The sequence below is a fragment of the Melopsittacus undulatus genome, chromosome 10 (genome assembly GCF_012275295.1).
Source record: "Melopsittacus undulatus isolate bMelUnd1 chromosome 10, bMelUnd1.mat.Z, whole genome shotgun sequence".
NCBI classification, from domain to species: domain Eukaryota; kingdom Metazoa; phylum Chordata; class Aves; order Psittaciformes; family Psittaculidae; genus Melopsittacus; species Melopsittacus undulatus.
Window position 1 is genome coordinate 33076179 of NC_047536.1, and position 19297 is coordinate 33095475.

At 45.7% G+C, this 19297-nt stretch overlaps 1 protein-coding gene across 1 annotated transcript in view; it reads left to right on the forward strand.

Moving 5' to 3' along the window:
* The window catches only part of COL20A1 (collagen type XX alpha 1 chain), a 42553-nt gene extending 23859 nt beyond the window's left edge, over positions 1 to 18694 (forward strand). The window contains exons 21-39 of the mRNA XM_034066913.1: positions 171 to 209; positions 1790 to 1928; positions 3075 to 3217; positions 3563 to 3672; positions 4390 to 4548; positions 6525 to 6602; positions 7186 to 7272; positions 9083 to 9136; positions 10087 to 10182; positions 10669 to 10722; positions 11044 to 11097; positions 11264 to 11317; positions 12691 to 12762; positions 13450 to 13485; positions 14772 to 14838; positions 15415 to 15603; positions 16931 to 17008; positions 17802 to 17957; positions 18430 to 18694. Coding sequence (XP_033922804.1) covers positions 171 to 209; positions 1790 to 1928; positions 3075 to 3217; positions 3563 to 3672; positions 4390 to 4548; positions 6525 to 6602; positions 7186 to 7272; positions 9083 to 9136; positions 10087 to 10182; positions 10669 to 10722; positions 11044 to 11097; positions 11264 to 11317; positions 12691 to 12762; positions 13450 to 13485; positions 14772 to 14838; positions 15415 to 15603; positions 16931 to 17008; positions 17802 to 17957; positions 18430 to 18443 — 1679 coding nt within the window. The 3' untranslated portion in view covers positions 18444 to 18694. The remainder of the gene's footprint in view (positions 1 to 170; positions 210 to 1789; positions 1929 to 3074; positions 3218 to 3562; positions 3673 to 4389; positions 4549 to 6524; positions 6603 to 7185; positions 7273 to 9082; positions 9137 to 10086; positions 10183 to 10668; positions 10723 to 11043; positions 11098 to 11263; positions 11318 to 12690; positions 12763 to 13449; positions 13486 to 14771; positions 14839 to 15414; positions 15604 to 16930; positions 17009 to 17801; positions 17958 to 18429) is intronic.
* Positions 18695 to 19297: the final 603 nt, after the last annotated feature.

Genomic DNA, 19297 nt, shown 5'->3' on the forward strand with positions numbered 1-19297 from the left:
CCCATATGTCTAAAACCAAGGTTAAAGCTCTGAATTAAGCTGTAGAATGTTCTAAGTTTGGCTGTGTTTTTCCATTGGTCTACCTAGAGGAACTGTGTTCATTTTGCTTCCATAATCCCTCACTGTCTCCATTTCCCTAACAGTCTTTCCCTTGTATTTCCTCCTCACAGCCTGCCCCACCATCAGCTCTACCAAAGGCTCCATACAAGGTACAGTAGCACGTCAAGCCTCAGTGGTGCTGGGCTGTGAGTGTGAAAACACAACCTGGTCTTTGCTTCTGAGAAACATACAGGAGTGAGCAAGGGGGGAAATGGGAGGGAATTTCCTAAGGGAAGAAGCTTGGGAAGTGAAGTAACGTAAGTAACATATCTTTTACCAGGTAGAACAACATCCTGCACTAACTGAATTGGTATGCGCCACCAGCTTGTACTCTCAGCTGTTAGAATTAAAGCCAGGGTTTTCACTTCAGGGCTTAAGGAAGCAAAGCTTCAAACAGCTGTTGAAGAGGATTTTGGAGGCTCCTTAAGAAAACCTCTCACTAACATCACCTCTGCATCCTCTTCAGGAGGTTTAGATACCCAAAGATAGTACAGAAAGGCTGCACAGGCTTTGTTGAGATGGCAAGTTCCCATTTCTCCTGCCACAACAAATGTTGACCTCTCCTCATCCTCCTTGACAGGGGTGGCCAGAGTAGCCCATTTCCTCAGGAGCTCACTGAAACCATTACATAGCAGATTCACAGTACTATAACAATATGATCACACTACAATATGTTTATAATTGGGATTTAAGCCTTGTTTTCAGTCTCTACAATCTTTCCTGCATGTCTTAAAGGAAGGTCCAGTGCCAGAAGCTCCATATTGGAGATAAATGGCTCTCAAGTAGGTCATTTCTTTTGGCAAACTCCCTGGTACTGTTGGAAAAAGCACCCTGGACCAACCCCCAGGTGAAATAAAACCTCAAGCCAAGAAACTGCAGAGCATTGAAGGGGTGAAAGAATCCAGACTGACAGCACTGCATTGAAATGAAGTTGTAGCTTTTCTGTTCGGTAAAGAATGAGCTATCATCTCCTGCATCCCAGCCTGCTGCAAACTCAGATAAACCAGCAAAAAAAGAAAGAATCCCAATTGCAAGATCTTGTCTTGCTGAACAAGAAACTGAAATCAGAAAATGACTCCAAGGTTTAAATGATGAGCTGGAGAGCAAGATGAAGCTGCAATGAGGCAGGGAGGGATGTCAGAGATGCCAGGCGAGAGTCTCTCTGTGGACCACATAGGGCAGGTCACATAAGACAGGTCACCACATAGGGCAGGTCACCCCTGGGTGTCTTGTGAAAATAGGGAGAAAAGGAGACATTCATGTATTGAATTTCTTTCTGATTCTTTCTGACTGTTACATTGAAGGCATTTCAGAGCAAAATAATTCTTTCTCCCTGATGGTGATTACTGGACTGGATCCATGTCTTTTGAAGATGATGGGTTTGCTTCTGGTTAAAAAGGAGAAATAGTTGGAGTAACATCTTATTCTGAGGATCTGCAAATGCAGTTGTGGAAGTCTTCATCTTTCCTCCCAGAGGAGGAGATTACAGCAAACACAGAGGGCACAGACACAAACTATTTGCCTTGGCTACCATTTGTGGAACACACTCCAGGTTTCTGTGCGCAGCCTGGCTGCTGTCAAGTCAGTCACTATGGTGTTTTCTCCTCTTGCCCACTCAATGCTAGCTAAAGGCTAATTCTACTTGTTCTTCAATTACTAATCACTTATTTTTCTGTTTCCTTTGTTCCAGGATTTGATATGATGGAAGCTTTTGGCTTAGTAGAGAAGGAATATGCCTCCGTTAAAGGCGTAGCTATGGAGCCATTCATATTCAGCGGCTCCCGTACCTTCACCCTGTTCAGAGACACTCAGCTCACCCTGAGGACCAGGTGGGAGCAGAGCCTGTATTGATGAGAGGCAGTAACCACTGACTCTGGTTTGTGATTTGACCCTATTTGGTTGTGTGTGAAGCCTCTCTGCGGAGTCCCATGACCTCATTCATTTTTATGGTTATACATCAGGAGTGATGTGTTTCCTGACACTCAGGGCTACTTTGGGTAAAACCTAATTACCGAGACATTGGCTTGGTTTAATCTTAGTTAAGGAAGCAAAGCTCCTTAGAGTAAACAGAGTGAGGGAGATTCAGAGAACTCTTTGGTCTAAATCATGGGCAAATCCTATTGTTTAGCTGGTACATCTGCCTTTCCAAGGACATCATTCCTTCAGAAACAGAGAGGAAGAAGAACCTTGCATTACTTATGAATCATCCTGGAAAAGATGCTTGATGAGTTGTGTAAATGCCCATGCAAATGTCTCCTGTTTCAGATTACAGATGTATTTCAGGCATAACCAATTCGACCTTCTTCATTGCCTTGCATCCTCTCCCTGCTGCTCCTGCCCAGTGTGCTCTGACGGGTTCGGCAGCAGCTGTGGAGGGAGCTGGGTTGTGCCAGTAGCTGCTAATGGGCATCACTGCATGGTCCTGAGCTCCAGCACTGAGCTCATGTTCTGCAGTAGGAATGTGGGGACCCAGAGGGCACTTTCTGTGGGCTCTGTGCTTACCCCCAAAGGGCACTTACACTGATTTCTGCCAAGGTTTAAAGATTTATTGCATGATATATGATGATTATTCCTCCTTCTCGAAGAGGGAGACCTGGAGGAATGTTCTGGAGCCTGTCAGGGGTGTTCTGTAAGCTACCACTGGGCTCTGTTTTCATAAGCATTAAGACTACACTCACTGTGTCTTGGCATTCCCCAAGGCAGCTCTGGACCAACATTGACTGCTCCACCTGGGTATCCCTCCCAGCATGAGAGGAAGGTCCTTGAGGGCTCAGCACAGGCTTCAACAGCCCCAGGGGGATGCACAAGATAGGGACCAGGCTCTTTCCCGTAGTATCATGTTCATCTCCCAGGGGTGAAGCTTTTCCAGGCCACCCTGCCCAAGAAACACAATAGATGAGCCTCCCATTAGGACGCTGCCTGTTGGCTTTTGCTGCTATAGGCCACTGATGCTCACTTGGCTTGTCTCGTTCCAGTGACATCCACCTCTTTACCATCCCACCTGAGCACACCATCAGCTTCCTCCTGCGTCTCCTGCCTGAGACCCCAAAGGAGCCTTTTGCTGTGTGGCAAATAACAGATGAGGACTTCCAGCCTCTCCTCGGTGTTAACCTTGACCGTAAGGTTTCTTGTTGAATACGTTCAATCCAGGTATTTGCATGCATTCACTTGGAAACTTCTAATGGTTTTGTTATACAGCAGCAGCTTTTGGGGAGGCTTTGTTGTTGCTGCCAGCCTTGTATTTCAAATACTGCCTACTGCAATTAAAAGACATGTTTTCATTTTTGTTTTACTTGTAACACATTATCTTTCTATATTCCTTTTCTGCTGCATAAAAGTATTTCATTATAACATATGAAGTGTTTCCCTATGTTTAAGCTTATTTATTTACTATTATTAGTATGTGGGTGAAATAAATTTCCCTTTTAATTCTAAGCTGTTATTTGTCCTCTTTTCCCTGTAGCCAGTAAGAAATCCTTGACCTATTTCAACCATGACTACAAGGCTGATCTACAGGAAGTCTCCTTTGACCAGCAAGAAGTGAAGAAGATATTCTATGGGAGCTTTCATAAGGTCCTTATCAAGAGAGGGAGGAATGTGGCTCACGATCTCACTCCAGGCTGGGCGTATTATGCCATCAATGTGAATAGTTCAAAGTGAGGAGTGATTATACAGAGATGCTTGGCATCCAGATTGCTGGGGAACCAGCAGCCCTATTTGATATGCTCAAGTTTATAAGGTTCATCCCATGTTCAAAATATGATTTCCATAGGTTGGTTGCTTCCCTTTCCTTGCAGAAACTCCAAAACTTAGGTCTTAATAAGGAGGAAAATTTGAAAAACAAATCTTTTTTAGAATTTGGGATTTTGGTGAATAGAATGAAGAATATACCCTTCAGATAACGCCACCTTATCACACATAAACAGGGGGTTTTGGCCATTAGGTCCTCGAAGCAAAGGTATTCCACCCAAATAAGCAACAAGCACTTTCTCTCAGTATCTGTAGACAGTTCCATTATTCAGTTAGTTCTGAAAACTGAAGTATTTAATACTACAGCTCCAGAAAGGCTTTTCCTAAGGAGAGGTAAGGGGAATGTCAGGGAGAGGTGCAGCATTGCACAGCAGACGTGGCACATATTGAAACTGATTCCTGAGCCCCCTTGATCTGTCTGTTCATTAAAACCACACCACCAGTACCAGCAGCAGGCTGGGACCTGGGCAGAAGTCGTTACTGTCTGTAAAAGACTCCCTCATCTCCTCATGAAGCTCCAACCCTTCTCTTTCCACCCAGGTACATGTGGCTGTGAGCCACTTCAAGATCAAACTGTACGTGGACTGCAAGAAAATAGCTGAGAAACCCATCCACACTGTGGGCAGCATCTCCACCGCTGGCTTCATCATGCTGGGGAAAGTAACCAGGACCAGAGGACCCAGGAGTGGGTCCACACCAGTGAGTCCTCAATGGTGTTGGAGATGGGGAGGGCTTAGATTTGGAGCTTGGAGCGAAGGTGGGCAGATGGGGAGGAGTGCCATCTCGCATCATTCTGCCTCTGAATGCCTCCAAACGCTGCTGTGACGCACGACTGTGTCCTGATCCTGCTGATCTCTGTGATTTTAATGAGCTTGCCAAGCTCATGCATCTCCCCCTTCACCTCCCACCTCTGTGATTGCAGGCAGCAGCATGAGCGTGTCCCTTCTGCTGGCTGCATCCTCTGAGGATGGGGGAAGCACAGATCCTGCACTAGGATGCTGAAGCAGACAGGAGGGTTTGGGAATTGCTTCTGCAAGGGGAGGTTGTGCAAGTCAGCCTCCAGTGAGTGCTATCGGAAAGGCAGCAGGGTTGGATGTGCCTTAGTCTCCAGCGTGTTTGGGTTTGCTTATCTGCATGTAAATGATAGGAAAATAATGACAGAGGCTTTTTGTCAGCTGCTACTTGAAAAACAACTCAAATACTCAGTGCCAGCCTGAGGTATGTCCCTGATGCAGCACACAGCAGGGACTGCATCACATTCCCTATGAGAGTAAGAATAAGGGAAAGTGTGAAGTCAGTGCCATTCCCTGTGATAGCCCAGTGCACTGCCCTAAGGGCAGAATGGTACCCCTTGTTATACAGCAGCATGGTGTATATAGATCACATAGAGGTATGTGATCTCCTGGTAGCCTGTTGCCCTATTTACTCCACAAAAGAGGAGTGTTAAATATGTGCAGAATAAGGGGCAAGTTCATCACTCACAATGTGCTAATGGGACTGTAGCAAATCCTTCATGACTAATGTGATGCTTTTACTCCCTGGCTCTGCTTTTCGCTCCAGAAGTCCAGGGGAAAACAGCACATCAGTTATTTACAGCTTCCCTTGCCTCAGAGCAGTGCAGTAAAGACCAGTTTGTCCCATATACCTTCCCAGCTGCAAAGAGAGAAGCTGGGATATACTGGGAAAAAAAGTGAGCAGAGGAATTGCCTGTCAGATATGGGGTTAGCTGCATAATAAAGCAGGGGATAGTGGTATCCAAGCACTAATTACATACTTCCTAGATAAATCCTATGGCAATTTGATCACCATCCTGTGGCCAACAAGGCAGGAATCTGTGCTTTCCTTATCCCTCCCAGTTCTCCCTGCTAACAGCTTAGTAGACAGATCTAGCTAAGTAATGATCTTCATGCTCTTCCTATGCCCATTGCCTTTCAAGTGCAGCAGAGTTGCCCATCTTCCACAGCTCTGCTGCCCTTGAGAAGACAGTGTCTCATTACCGGGTATCACGGAACCTGATTTAATTTATCTTTAAATGCTGCTTGATTTATGGGCTTATCTGGATCTGTATGCTGCATGTCACACTCCCTGGGCTGCTCGCTGTTAAATGCATGGAGTGGAATTAAAAAGCAAAGATGAGAAATGGTGTCAAGGGAAGTAAAAGGATCTATCTCTGCCTCATTATTTTGGTTTGGCTTTGTGCAGCATCTGGTCCTTTGTTAACCAGAACAGGAAGATGTGGCAGTTGTGAGGGATGCGGGGAGAAAGACAGGTTAGGGTCACATCTGTCCTGGGAACTGCTGCTGCCACATTGGCTCTTATCTCTGTGTCCCTAAGGGGAGCGAAGCAAAGCTTGATTTCACACTTTGGTGATGCTGAAGTCCAATTACTTGAGAACCTGCCTGCTACTGCAGGCTTGTGTGTGAATTGGAAGCTTGGCTTCTGCTGGTGTGCAGCTGCCTGTTCTGATGTCTTGCTTAGCAAGGCACTGAGACCTGAAGGCTTGTGAAACACTCGGTGGCTGGGGGTACTTTGATGCTCTGGCTTTTGTGGGGCACAGTTATAGTTGGGATCACATGGAAGAGTCCTGTGGGATTGTCGCTGAAGGTTATTTGTAGCACTTGAGATTTGGTGATGGACCAATGCTGCTGCCCTGTCCAACTCTCTTTTCCCCACAGTTCCAGCTGCAGTCTTTGCTGATCACCTGCAGCAGCACAGGGGCAGAGGAAGACAGATGCTGTGATCTCCCTGCGCTGGTAAGACAAGAGGGACCCCTCTGTTAATTGACATGAGGGATGATGGAGCGAGTCCGTGGTGCTCAAGTGACACTGCAAATAAATAGATTCAAGAGGGAAAACATTTTATCCCCCTTTTCTTTAGGGAATAACATCTGTGTGTTTCTCAAAGTGAACAGAACCATGTTTGCTTTGGAAGGAAATAGAGCTCCAAATCCTGGTGCAGTCACCTCACCCATGGCCGCAGCACTGACATCCTGTGGCTCTGCTGCCACCTCAGCCCTGAGTCACAGCATCCCCCTGCTCATCCTTTTGAGTTTCTCCTCAATACAGACACTTGCTTTGTGGGGAGGATACATATTTAGCAAGGAGAAAAGCACCTTCTAGTATACATTAAATTTCAGGCAGGGCTGGTTCATACACTTATTCCTTGACAGAAAGAGAAATCATTCCATTGCTCACAATAATCTCTCATTGGAGGAGAGATTTCTGCTTTTCTCCAAGTGAAAGACTGAATTTTGAAGCACTGCAAACGTTACCTGTGTAAATCCAGCCTGCCCTTGCTAAGAGCTGCTCATGCTACATTGGTTTGCTTTCATTTCAGAGGGATGAGGAGACCTGCCCTTCCTTAGCTCCTGCCTGCTCTTGCACTTCGGGCCGCCCGGGCTTACCAGGACCTCCAGGGCCCCCTGTAAGTTCACCCTTTCCTGCTGTGTACTGCACACAGTGGTTTGAGTTCACGTTGTCTGGGCATTCCAGGCAGGAGTGTGATGCTCCGGGAGCTCCAAGAGGTTATAGAATCATGGGATTATTTAGGTTGGAAAAGACCTTTAAGATCATTGAATCCAATCATTGACCCACCACTAAACCATGTCCCCAAGTGCCACATACACACATCTTTTAAATACCCCCATGAATGGCGATTCCACTGCTGCCCTGGGCAGCCTCTTCCAGTGCTGGACAAGCCTTTGATGGAAGGATTCTTTCCTAATATCCCTTATTTCCTAAACCCCTCCTGGTGCAGCTTAAGGCCTTTCCTCTGATCTGATCTCAGGGATGTCCTGCTCGTACCAGGGCAAGGCTGAGAGGTGCCCTTCAGATTTCAGATGCTGATAAAATGGGGAGATAGTGAGTTGGCAACACAACAGCTACAGCTGGGAGCAGGCTGAGCAGCTCCTGGTGTCACATTAATCCTCTTAGGAGAGGATGGGTCACCCCCGGTGCCTGCAGAGATTTCATGGATTGGAGGCTCCAAAACTCTTCATAAACACAACAAAAATCACCACAAACCCTTCCTATTTGGCTTCTATGTTAAATGGGAGCCTTGTAAGCATCTTTGTGGGTGCGCAGTGTAAAGAGAAAGAGGAGACTCTACAATCCTATCTGTCCCCAAAGCAGGTCTGACACATTTGACTTGCACAAGGCAGCTGAACCCTGACCACCAGAGCAGCCCATTTCAACCAGCGCAGGTGCTTTTCACCTGGAAAACAGCCATTAAATACACATTAGCCTCCATCCTCCAGTGGGAAGGTTTCAGATCACCTCTTGCCTTGCTGTGGTTTAAGTGAATTCAGTGTCACGCTTTGCAAGGAGCAGCAGCCTCGCTACAGAGTAATTAAGTGCTCGTTCTGGTGGAAGTTTAATTAACAGCACACTCCACCAGCACAGTTTGCTTCCACATCCTATGTGCATAATGGCCAGCTTGCATTGCCCTGTGGTTTAAACAGCTCTGCAGAGCAGGGCTCTTTAAGCATTAGAGAACAGGCAGTTTGGACACATACCCTCCTCCTCACACCACTAAACCCGTGGTAATTGCTGCAGTTACAGAAGCTATTTTTACAGCTCCACTTAGCAAGACTATGTCTCACCTTGTGATTATCACTGTCCTTAAGGAGAGGTTTTGACCAGGTCCAGCTGACTTCTGAAATGAGCTTCTGAAAGCACCTTTCCCAGAGCTCCCTGCCTGTGCCTCTTCATTCAAATCCATTGTTCTTTAGCTTCCAGAATAGCAGCTTTCAGATTGAGATGTCAAAAGTTCACATTATGTTGGTTAGTGCCAGAAGACTGGTTTCTTCTCTCCATCCTGCAGTTAGGCAGGTGCAGAACTCAGCCAGGTGTCCCCAGAGCTGGTTGCTGTCCCCAGTCTCAGCATGTGTCTGCTCTCTTTGGACAGTATAAAAATGAACATAGTCCTAAAGGTTTGTAGATGTGAACACTTCTTCTCGAGTGTGTTTCCATGTTCATGTATGATGCTGTAGCAACATGGATTCACTGGGAGAGTTAGAAGAGGTTGAGCAGGTAGAAACTTCATCTCACCTCTTCCACATTTGCTGGGTGACTTGATTCCTTTTCTGCTTGTCTTCATTCCTCCAAGCTCTCTGGGGCAGGGAACATCTTTCACTGTGCACAGCAAAGTGCACCAACTTCTGCCCCTAGGCTCCTGGTTACACTGCAATAGACACTGTGATGCTTCTAACAGCAGCTTTGTGTCCTGCTGGCAGGGCAGCCCTGGGAGGAGAGGACCCCAAGGCGAGCAAGGGGAGCCAGGACCTAAGGTGAGTCCTGGTACTCAGCATTACCTCTGGCTTTGTTTACTTCAGGCTGTGTTGAAGGGATGATGCAGGAGCTCAGACTCCTCTGTTAGTGCAGCTGGATGTGCTCATTCCTGGTCTGAGCTGGACTCAGGGACTGCCTCACTGCACCCAACAGAGCCTTAAGGACCAATGCACTGAGGAAGATGGAATAACTTATTGTTAGTTAAATGCTCAGTTGGGTTTTGGCAGTTGAGGTGATGAGCCCGATTGCACTGAGTTAATGCAATGTATGTGGTCAGCAATGTCCTCTGTAAGCAGCCTCGCTGGGAAAAGGTCAGTCTTTGTGCTGTGCTTGTTCTGGCTGCCTCCAAAGCAGACAGATTGGTACTGCTCTGGGCAGAGCAGTGTGAGAAGCAAAGCAGAGCAAGAACCACACAAAACCTTCAGGAGCAGCCCTGAGCTGAGCATAGGGAATGGCTGGGTCTGAATCTCCAGACTGGGGAGAGAATGAGAATGGATGCAGGTGGGTTAAGGAACAATTCCCTTCACTCTCTGGCCAGCTTGAATAATGGGAACAACCTGCTGCTTTGGTGAATTGTGCTTTGCAAAGCACCGTCTGCAGCTTTGCTGTCTTATCCCATGAATCACACAATGGTTTGGGTTGGAAGGGACCTTAAATGTCATCTAGTTGCAATGCCCTGTCATGGACAGGGACACCTTCCACTAGAGCAGGTTGCTCCAAGCCTCATCCAAGCTGGCCTTGAGCACTTCCAAGCCTGAAAGATGCACTAAACCATTGGACCTACAATGCGAAGGCAGCTGAGGCTTTCAGGGATTCCCTCACTATCCTGACTTCATCTTGAATCCTGTAGATGGTTCATGCTGACCCAGGTCACACAATGCAGCCCAGATGGAGAACAGGCACTAACTGCTTCCTTTCCTTATGTTTGATTTCATGTCTTTGGCTTTAGGGTGAACCAGGTCCACCCGGACAAGTAGGACCAGAGGGTCCTAGTGGCCAGCAAGGCTCTCCAGGTTCCCAAGGAATCACGGTGCAGGGTCCTGTGGTATGCGACTGTTCTTTTTGTCACTCGTTCTTTGCGGTTAGAACACATCTCAGCAATGGGTGTCTCAGCAAAGCCCCCAGAACATGAGCTGTGAATTCACATCACCCTTGCTAACAGCTGGGCAGCTGCACTGGAGAGAGATGATGATGTTTGCATGCTGACAAGGCTCTGCACTGAGTCATCCTGGCAAAAGACTGTTTTGTCCACACTCTCCCTAATGTGTCTTAAAGGAAAACTGCTCAATGGAATATTCAGGCATTTTTCTTTGCAATGCTCATTGTTGCTTGGCAAGGAGTAGAGGAGAAGCATGTGCTGTGTGCATGTCTGGGACGGCAGAACCCCCATGCAAATGCTGGGGCTGTAAATTCCTCTGTAGCACCACAGCCAGCAGGAGTAAGCTGGGATGTGGATGTGGAGCAGCAGGATGCGGTTTGCCTTAAAGGATGCTGCAATGTGCTTAACTATGTGCTTCTGGTTTAATCCAAGGGACCACCAGGAATTAAAGGAGAGAAAGGAGACACTGGAAGTCCTGGCCTGCAGGTAGACACCATTCCTTCTAATTGTTCTGAAGATTCCCCCATTTTTCCCAGTAACTACTTTAAGCAAGGTTAAAAAGCCATAGAGTTGCTGTTGTTGTCTGGTTGGAAACTGTCATCCCTCTCCCAAGGGAAACTGAGTCAACTGGTGTTAGAAAGATAGACCAACCTGGAAGCTAGATGGAATGGAGTTAAAGGTGGGATAACAGTGATTGCTCTGTTTAATGAATAACCATTCCTTCTTCCATCTTTTTTCTTATGTCCCCTGTTACAAGTAGGGCATGATAATCAATTGCCAACTTTACCAAGCAATTCTGATTTACAGGGCATTCCCGGTGTGCAGGGAGCTCCAGGCAGGGATGGTCTTCAAGGTGCAAAGGTAAAACTTCACCTCTCAGTTTTCATGTATGGGTGCCTCAAATTCTGCTGTAAGCAGAGACTTCATGCACTCAGTGTAGAAGTTAAAGAAACACATGGAAAACCCATCTCAATGCTTGCTAAGTCCCTATGAACCCTCTCATTTATAAATGGATTTGGCTTGGCAGGGGGTGAGGGGACTGGAAGGCACAGCTGGGCCTCCTGGACCTCCTGGACCAAGGGTGAGTACTTGCTATGAGTGATGCATGTTGAAACCTCTTCCGCAGCAGGAGCTTGTGGTTTCTGATGAGAAGCTGCCATCCAGGACAATATCACAGGGAATCCCTAGCGCATTGGGCAGATGTCCCATTTCTCTGCCACCATCAGTGTAACAAGAAAAACCTCCTCCTGCCAAGTTCTAGGAAGTTTTGGCCCAGAAAAGAGATCCTTGATTTGCTATTTTTGCTTTCCTGGTGCTACCGTTTTCAACTGTTGGTTGAGTTTAAGGTACATGAGCTTGTTAGACTGAAATCAGCAGGAGGTGGAGGATGCAGGCATGTGTGAAAGGTTTCCCCCACACAGTTTCCAGTATCTGCTGCTAGGGCTCTGTTGTGCCCAGGATAACAGACCCTTTAGATGTGTTGATTTACATCCATCTGCTAATTTGAAGGCACCACAAACCTGCCAAGTTCTGTGAAACAGGAGCACTTTATATAGGAAACAACCAAATTTGGGTTTAGATGATGGGTGATGGACCTGATAGTTACTGATTCGCAAGGATGAGGAATTGGAAAGCCTGAATAGTATAAGATGGAGATTGCTCACTGCTCTCTCTGCATTAAACCCCACAGCGGTTGTTTTAAGTTAGGTATTTATGGAAGCTAAGGTTGAATTAAGCTCCTACCTTTGACTTGCTCATCCTGGGAACATGTGGGGCTGGCAGGGTTTAGCCTCAGCTCTGCGGCCTTCAGAGCAGGCTCCTGAAGCTGTTCTGGTGCTGCCTTCAAAACTCCTTTCATTTTCAGTGATCAAAAGAGTTGCTGATCTCTACTGAGCTTAAATGTAATAGCTGGGATGTTACAAAAGAAAGTATCTTTACTGGTTGATTTTGGCCATCTTTTTCTTCCCTTTATGGCTCCAAAGGGCACAGAAACTTCACAAAGATGCTCAAAGAAGGCACTTCCTACTCTGTAAGCTGCTGTTACTGTTGTAAAGTATTAGAGACAACACAAGTCTTAAAGGATAAAGAACGGAACAGTGTGGTATTAGGAGACTGAAGGAAAGGGTTATCCTCTAGGCTATGTCTAAATATGAATATATAATGAAGAATCTAAAGCCTGTAGGGTAAAAAATACATTGGAGTTGGCAAAACTCAGCTTTGCTGGCTTGAGCATAACTGATGCAGTAATGGAAATGAAGTGAATATGAGTTGTATACAATATACTCCTAAAACTGGGCTCATGCCTGGACAAGGCACCACCATTAACCTTGAGGCTCCAACACCCTTGCTAGAATCCTCTAAACTCAAACTGCTGGTGCTCACCGAGCTGTAGGGAGCTGTCAGCCTTGGGCAGAAGAAGAAAGTTAGGAAGTAACCAGACTTCTATGTCTGCAGGGTTTCCAAGGAGTGACAGGCTCCCGAGGCAGCAGCGGGGAGAAGGGACCTCCGGGTGATGTTGGACCAACAGTAAGTGTTTGCTTTTAGGTCTCAAAGAAGGCCAGGACATGAAATAATTGGGTGGAACAAGCTGTTCCCACAGCAGCTTTTCCTCAGGGTCTAAAGGATCGTTTTAATTCACACTCATCCTTCTTAAGGAGATACCTGGATATGCAGAGGCCACGATGCTTAACTCTTGATAAGGCGTTTAACAAATCCCACCCCTGTTTGCTCTCTGTAGATTCAAATCTACATAAAATCCAACACCCAAATAGATTTCTGGTGTGAGATTCTATAATAAAGAAGGAAACAGACCTGAGCTGGAGTAGCTGATGATGGGCTTATAGTGGCAACTGTAGGTCTAACTGTCCATTATGTCTGCTTCTCAGATATTAAAACCACCTCCTGTGTTGGGAAATCTGTTCTAAGATTGTAAGATTGAGGAATTTCTGCATCCCTGTTGATGGTGCTTTCTGCCACTGCTCCAGCTGCTGCTTTAGCAGTAGTATTCTTTCAATCAAACCTAAAATATTCCTATGAGCTTGAAGCTCTTCTAGCCAGTCATGAGGTCAAGGAAAAGATTAAGAGTGTGGGAAACAACCTTTATGCTCCATGTCCCACTAATACAACCCACATCCCACTGACTGTGTTGCTGTTGTTGTTTTCTTCTGCTCTTCTTTTCCCTAGATATTTTTGTTCCCTTTTCTTTCCTCATAGGGGCTGCCTGGTCCAAAAGGAGAAAGAGGAGAGAAAGTGAGTTGTTCTCATTCTAGCCATCACTGCTTCTGTATCCTGCACTCAAATGAGTGGATGGGGTAACCTGTTTTGCAAGCTATGCTCACACATATAAACTAAGCCTTTGTAGTGTTGAACAGCTTCCTGTACCTATGGCCTGTTGCCCTTTCATTCACCTGCACAGGCTGTGCTGCTGGGATAGAAATGACCCTGCAGCTGTCAGGAGCTCATCAGTATCAGTTGTAGTCATGAAGAAGAGATGCCAACTGGAAACCCATCCTTTGCTCAGAGGGAAAACCAAAACCACTTGGCTCCACTGGGTTGTTCTGCACTGCATAAGAGGACTCGTGCAATAACCCTCTGCTGTGCCCAGCACAGAACCTTTATGCTCAGGAGATCCACACTTTGGAGCCTTTGGAGGCTATTTTATTGTGGAAAGAAGGTTTCTCATCCTGACCTCTGGTTAAAAAGAAGCCTTGTGTCTTGCTAGGAGTCTGAGCCTCATTGCTGAGATTGACTTGTGTGAATCAGGCTTCAGGCAGGGTGAGGTTCTTCTGTCTCAAGGGAAGGCCTCAGCATTGGAATTTACACAGTATTCCCCTTCCATTCCCACCAGCTTTTCCTTTTCCTTTCATTCATTCTGCAGTGGAATTTTCCTTTTCCCCCTTCCTTTAGTGTGTGCTGAGCTTATGTTTTAAGCCTGTGTAATCAGTGCAGTGATCCAGCCAGAGCTGCGCGTTTCATAACTGGTTTTGGAAGCACGCAATGTGTAAATCATGAATTTTCACAGATAGTTTATTTTTAAGCAGCTTTTGGCATTTTGATCACTTTTCCCTACATCACTAAATCTTTCTAAACCCTTTATATGTGATTTATTCAGAATACAAGAAGAATCAATATCCATAAAAGATTTAGACAAAGATAGGAGGTTGTGATATCTGATCATATTGAATGTTTTCCATATCACAGAGCATTGAGTTATAGACTTAGCATCTTCTTTTGATAAAACATGAGAGTGAAACTTCCTCGCCCTTCTTCGGTAGCTTCGGTTGTTATTGAGAGTCAATCTGGGCTGTTTGATGTGCAGGAGAAAAGCAATTATTGACGTTTCCCAATTCCAATTTTACGGCTTCCCAGCTTCATGTTAAACAAATAAAGCTGCATTTCACAGTCATTAATAGCTCTGAAACTCCAGCTGAGAGAAAGAATGGGCAGAAAGCAGTCGTGCCTGGTGATCCCTGGCCTTGTTTGAAGATATTAATGCTTCCTTTTCTTTTTTAATTGAAAACAACGTTTGGCTTTAGGGGGAACCACAGTCCTTGGCCACAATTTACCAGCTCGTGAGTCAGGCTTGTGAGCGGATGATCCAAAGTGAGTATAACCAGCCCAGCTCCTGAATGCGTTCATACCTTTCCAGCACTGAACAAAACTAAAGGGGAGACAGCATGAAGCTGAGTTGACCTTGGGAGGTCCTCCATCCATGTGCCATCCTGAGCACCGCACATAGCAAACATCCCATTGCAGACTCCCTGTGCTACACTGGTTTTGTTGGGTGGTGTTAACACAGAGACCTCCTTTGGAAAACCCTTTGGCACTTTGTGAAGATTCCTTTATTTCTTACATGGAAAAACTTGAAACTCATTTGAAGGAGGTTATTCTTTTGGTGATTTCTGTGCTGATTCCTCTTGAGATGAAGCACTTTTGGTAAAGCTCCTGTGCTGTGATGCTCCAGAAGCAGTAGTTTGCCCAAGGTCAGGCAGCAAAGTCATGACTCAGCTGCTCATCTTCCTCTTCAGCTTCTGGCTTTCCCAGTGTGGACTGACAGCTTTTTAGCACTAGCTGTTCATTTTAAAGTACCTTTAGAGACAATATTCCTTGATGACCTTTCTGTCTCTTTTTGGACTCTCCCAACCAAGGAAACATTCATTTTCTGTCTTGCCTTCTCAGCTCATGTGTTGAAATTTGACTCATTCATTCATGAACATGCAAGGAAGCCGGTTCCTATTTGGGAGGAAAAGTTAAAACCAGGAGAGCCAGGACCACCAGGTCCTCCAGGTCCCCCTGGGAGTAATGGAGAAAGAGGAGAAAATGGCATTCCTGGACAGCCAGGCAAAGATGGGTATCCTGGGGAAAGAGGTATGGATGGAAGCATCTGTAAGCATCCTTTATTATACTTTGGTACTAAACATTATAGTGTCTCAAGCACTAAGAGTGTAAAGTATAAAGTGTAAAGACAATCCACGATGCTATCTCATCTCTTTGCTATTTTCCTTTTGGACTTCTCTCTTCTAGGAAGAGAACCCCAAGTTAGATAGCCCAAAGAGTAGGAAGAAGACAGATGCAGCCTGCTCTTTCTGCAAGCTCTGCTTTGGGAAAGGGCAGGTTGCTACCATTTATAGGTTTGGGGGGATGGAGAGTTTCATTTTAGAGGGCAGGAGGGTTTCTGTACTGAAAAGCAAAGGAAACAGCCATTTGGATGAGCATGTGGTGGTAGAACAGACCACCTGTGGGCAGGAACAATGAGTCTTAGAAGTCACTGAAGGAAGGCATAAGGCAACTGAAGTGATACTGAACGTGGAAATAGGTTTGTGGAGCAGTAGTTCCAACAACAAAAGCTTCACACCTGACTAAAGAAATAGATGAATGTAATCTCAGGAAGTGGCATCAGTTATTGCACATGAATGAGTGAATGTGGGAATACGTTTTGGTTGGATTTGCAGATTGTCAGCAGCTCAAGTAATTGGCAGAATAAAATGAAAACAACAGCATCCTGACACCTCTGAGTAACTACAGGCCTCCTGTTTAACTCCTTACTTTGTCACTAGTCAGTCTTACCTGGTATCTGCAGAACTTATCAAAACATCACTTAAGAGCAAAGGGAAGTAAGAACCTGCAGGTGTTTCCAGCCTGTCGAGAAAGGAGATGGGAGAAAACAGATCTCATTGGAAAACAATCCTAAGGACATGGCTGATCAAAATAGTTCTATCTTAAAACAAGAAAAACAGTATTTTGTCAAAATACACCCATTTCTCTGGGATGTGATGGTTTCAGGAGCAATTTCATGCAAAAACAGGAGTCCTGATTTACCAGCACCCGGTTGAAGGGACAGTTCAGCTTTGTGAGTGGTCTGACCCATGTGAAGAGCATGGCAATGGACCTCACACTCAGGCCAGTGCTCAAACACCAGTGCTATGAATTTCTCTGTGCCAAAGGTCCATTCTCACCAATATCAGGCTGCAAATCAGTGCTAGCTGGAGCCCTGCTGGTCACAGGCGAATGGCTACTCCAGAAGAGAGAGTAGATACCCATATAAAATTAAAGGAAATGGGTATTTCTCTGTGTTGCCAAGGGCTGTGACTCCACTTCAACACCAAAGAGCCAGGTGGGGGAGACTGCAGGAGCATTAATTCAAGGTGAAATACAGAATACAGTGAAGAGAAACTTACCTTTTATCTGCATTTAGGTGCCCCAGGGCCCAAAGGAGAAAAAGGGATGTCTGGAGCCAGTGAGGAGGGGATCCAAGGACCCAGGGGCAGAACAGGTAGCGTGAATACAGCTTCTTTGTATTGACCGATTGGGACCATCCGGAGCTCACCAGCTGTCAGATTCAAAGCATCATTCAGCCATAGGACCACTATGGTGGGGCAGACTTACCTTCTCACCCCAACACTTGGCACCATCCTGGTTGGTTCTTTTCTGCTTTAGGCAGTTCTTCACTCTGATACCCATTCCCAGATAATGATGTATTCCAAAGATATGAGATGCATCCAGAGACTTTTAGTTCTGCTTCCTTTCTGTATGCAAGACCAGATGCTCAGGGAAAAGAAGCTCCAAAAATCCAGCTTGTGAAAGGGGTTTTGAGTAATCTGCTAAGATTTGGTGTACTCCTTCATCCTGATCCCTGGTACTTGGAATCAGTGGGAGATTTGCCACTGGTATCAAGCCGGCATTGCCGAGAGAATGTGGTCAAATACAATCTTCTGTATTTATTTTTTTCTAGCTGAAAGCACATTTATGTGTAAATACATAAAAAACAATGATTTTGGGGTCGATCCTGGGGTTAAGGTGATTTTCAGCATTGACTCTTAAGTGGACTTTGGATTCTCACAGCCAGGCTCTATTTTTAGCCAAGCTGGGCATCCTTAAGATCAAGAAAGAATAAGCCCTTTTAGTTACTGGGATTGAGAAGAGGTTTTCCACCCATTTTTCCACCAAAATGAGGAAACAATATTCAGAAAATAAACCACCATATAGGATGGAGGAAACACTGAAGAAGGAAACACACAAGCAGCTAAAGTAGATGTGCTACAGCTCACAGTGTTCTCCTTCTTCAGGCCCACCAGGAGAAGTTGTGCTGGGAAAACCAGGTCCAAAGGGTCATCCTGGGAATGTTGGTCCTCAAGGTTTTCCTGGTGTCAGAGGGCAGCCTGGGCAGTCTGGATATCCAGGGGGTTGTGATATCTCTGGATGTTATGGAGCAGAAAGGAGAGGTAAGTCCTGACTATCTTGGTACAAAAGGTACTGTTTTATAGCTGGTAACTTCTCTTTAGCAAGGCAGAGCCCTTTGCTGATCCTTCAGGCACTGTCAGGTCTGTGAAAGCCTCCTTTGTAAAGCAAGCAGGTTGATTCACATGCAATTCATAGGGATAAAAGCCAATTCAATTGACTGCTCCTCAGCCATCCTTTATAGCTAAAGACATAACTGCAGCAGCAGTCAGCAGGCAGAGATCATGAGGGTACCTTCAGTTCTTAATGTCCCCAGCAATATTTCTATGGTGGATAGAAACGCCTCAGTTCCTACACATACATTTCAATTGTACAAAGACCTGGGCAATGAAGAAAATCATTGGTGTTGAAATGAAGATTTACAAGGGAAAAGAACTAATTCTATGTCAGTTTTTCTCAGTACTTGACACTGATTTATTCTGTTGCTCTATGGCTTCATCTCCTTTCTACACACAGATTTCATCCCTTGACAGCTGGTGTGGAGGCAGCTGCAGACATTGCTTAGCCCTGGAAAGCTCTGGGTGAAAGCTCCATGCACTCCAAGAGAAGCAGGAACCTGAGCACCAGATGTGTTGTTCATGTTTCTTTAATGTCCCATCATTTCTACATGGACAAGCCAATCAGACACTAAAGCCACCAGTTCAAAGGAGTCATCCATCTGGTTTTCAGCATGGACAACTGCAGTGTTCAAGCTCACATTGCATGTCCCAAAGACACAGACAGAGGCTGACAGACTTGTAAGAAAATAAGAAATAATGTATGGAAATGCTCAGAAATAACAGATAATTTCTGCCCATTTGTCTGCTTGTGGTTTCTTTTGGTCATTTGTTATTCTGGGTCCCCAGCACAGAGGAAAACAGCAGCACCTCATGCCCAAAGATGCAAATCCACTGGAGCAAAACTGCATTTTCTGTTGATTCACAAGGTAACAAAGCCTAGCATCATTCTGACTGATTCTGCTACTGGCAAAACACTGATGGCTTCCTTGCAGGGGTGTTATATACACAAGTGCCGCAGACACCGTGATAACCTTCCTGTGATGTGACAAATGCAGTTTAGCCTCATTCTCTGGGGCTTGGTAACCGTCAAGCAAAGCCTTAGATCAGTCAGAGCAGAGTCGTGTTCCAAGAGGAGCTGGAGATTAACCTACTGCCCTTTTCCATCTCTCCCTCCTTCACTCTGAGGAGCTGCTTTACATTTCATCAGGTAGAATATTGAATAGCTCTGAGCCTGACTTGTAGCTATGTGACATGGAGGTCATTGATGTGTTACACCTCTTTCCTTGTCTGAGCCACAGCCTAATGTGTATCTATAACCCATACAG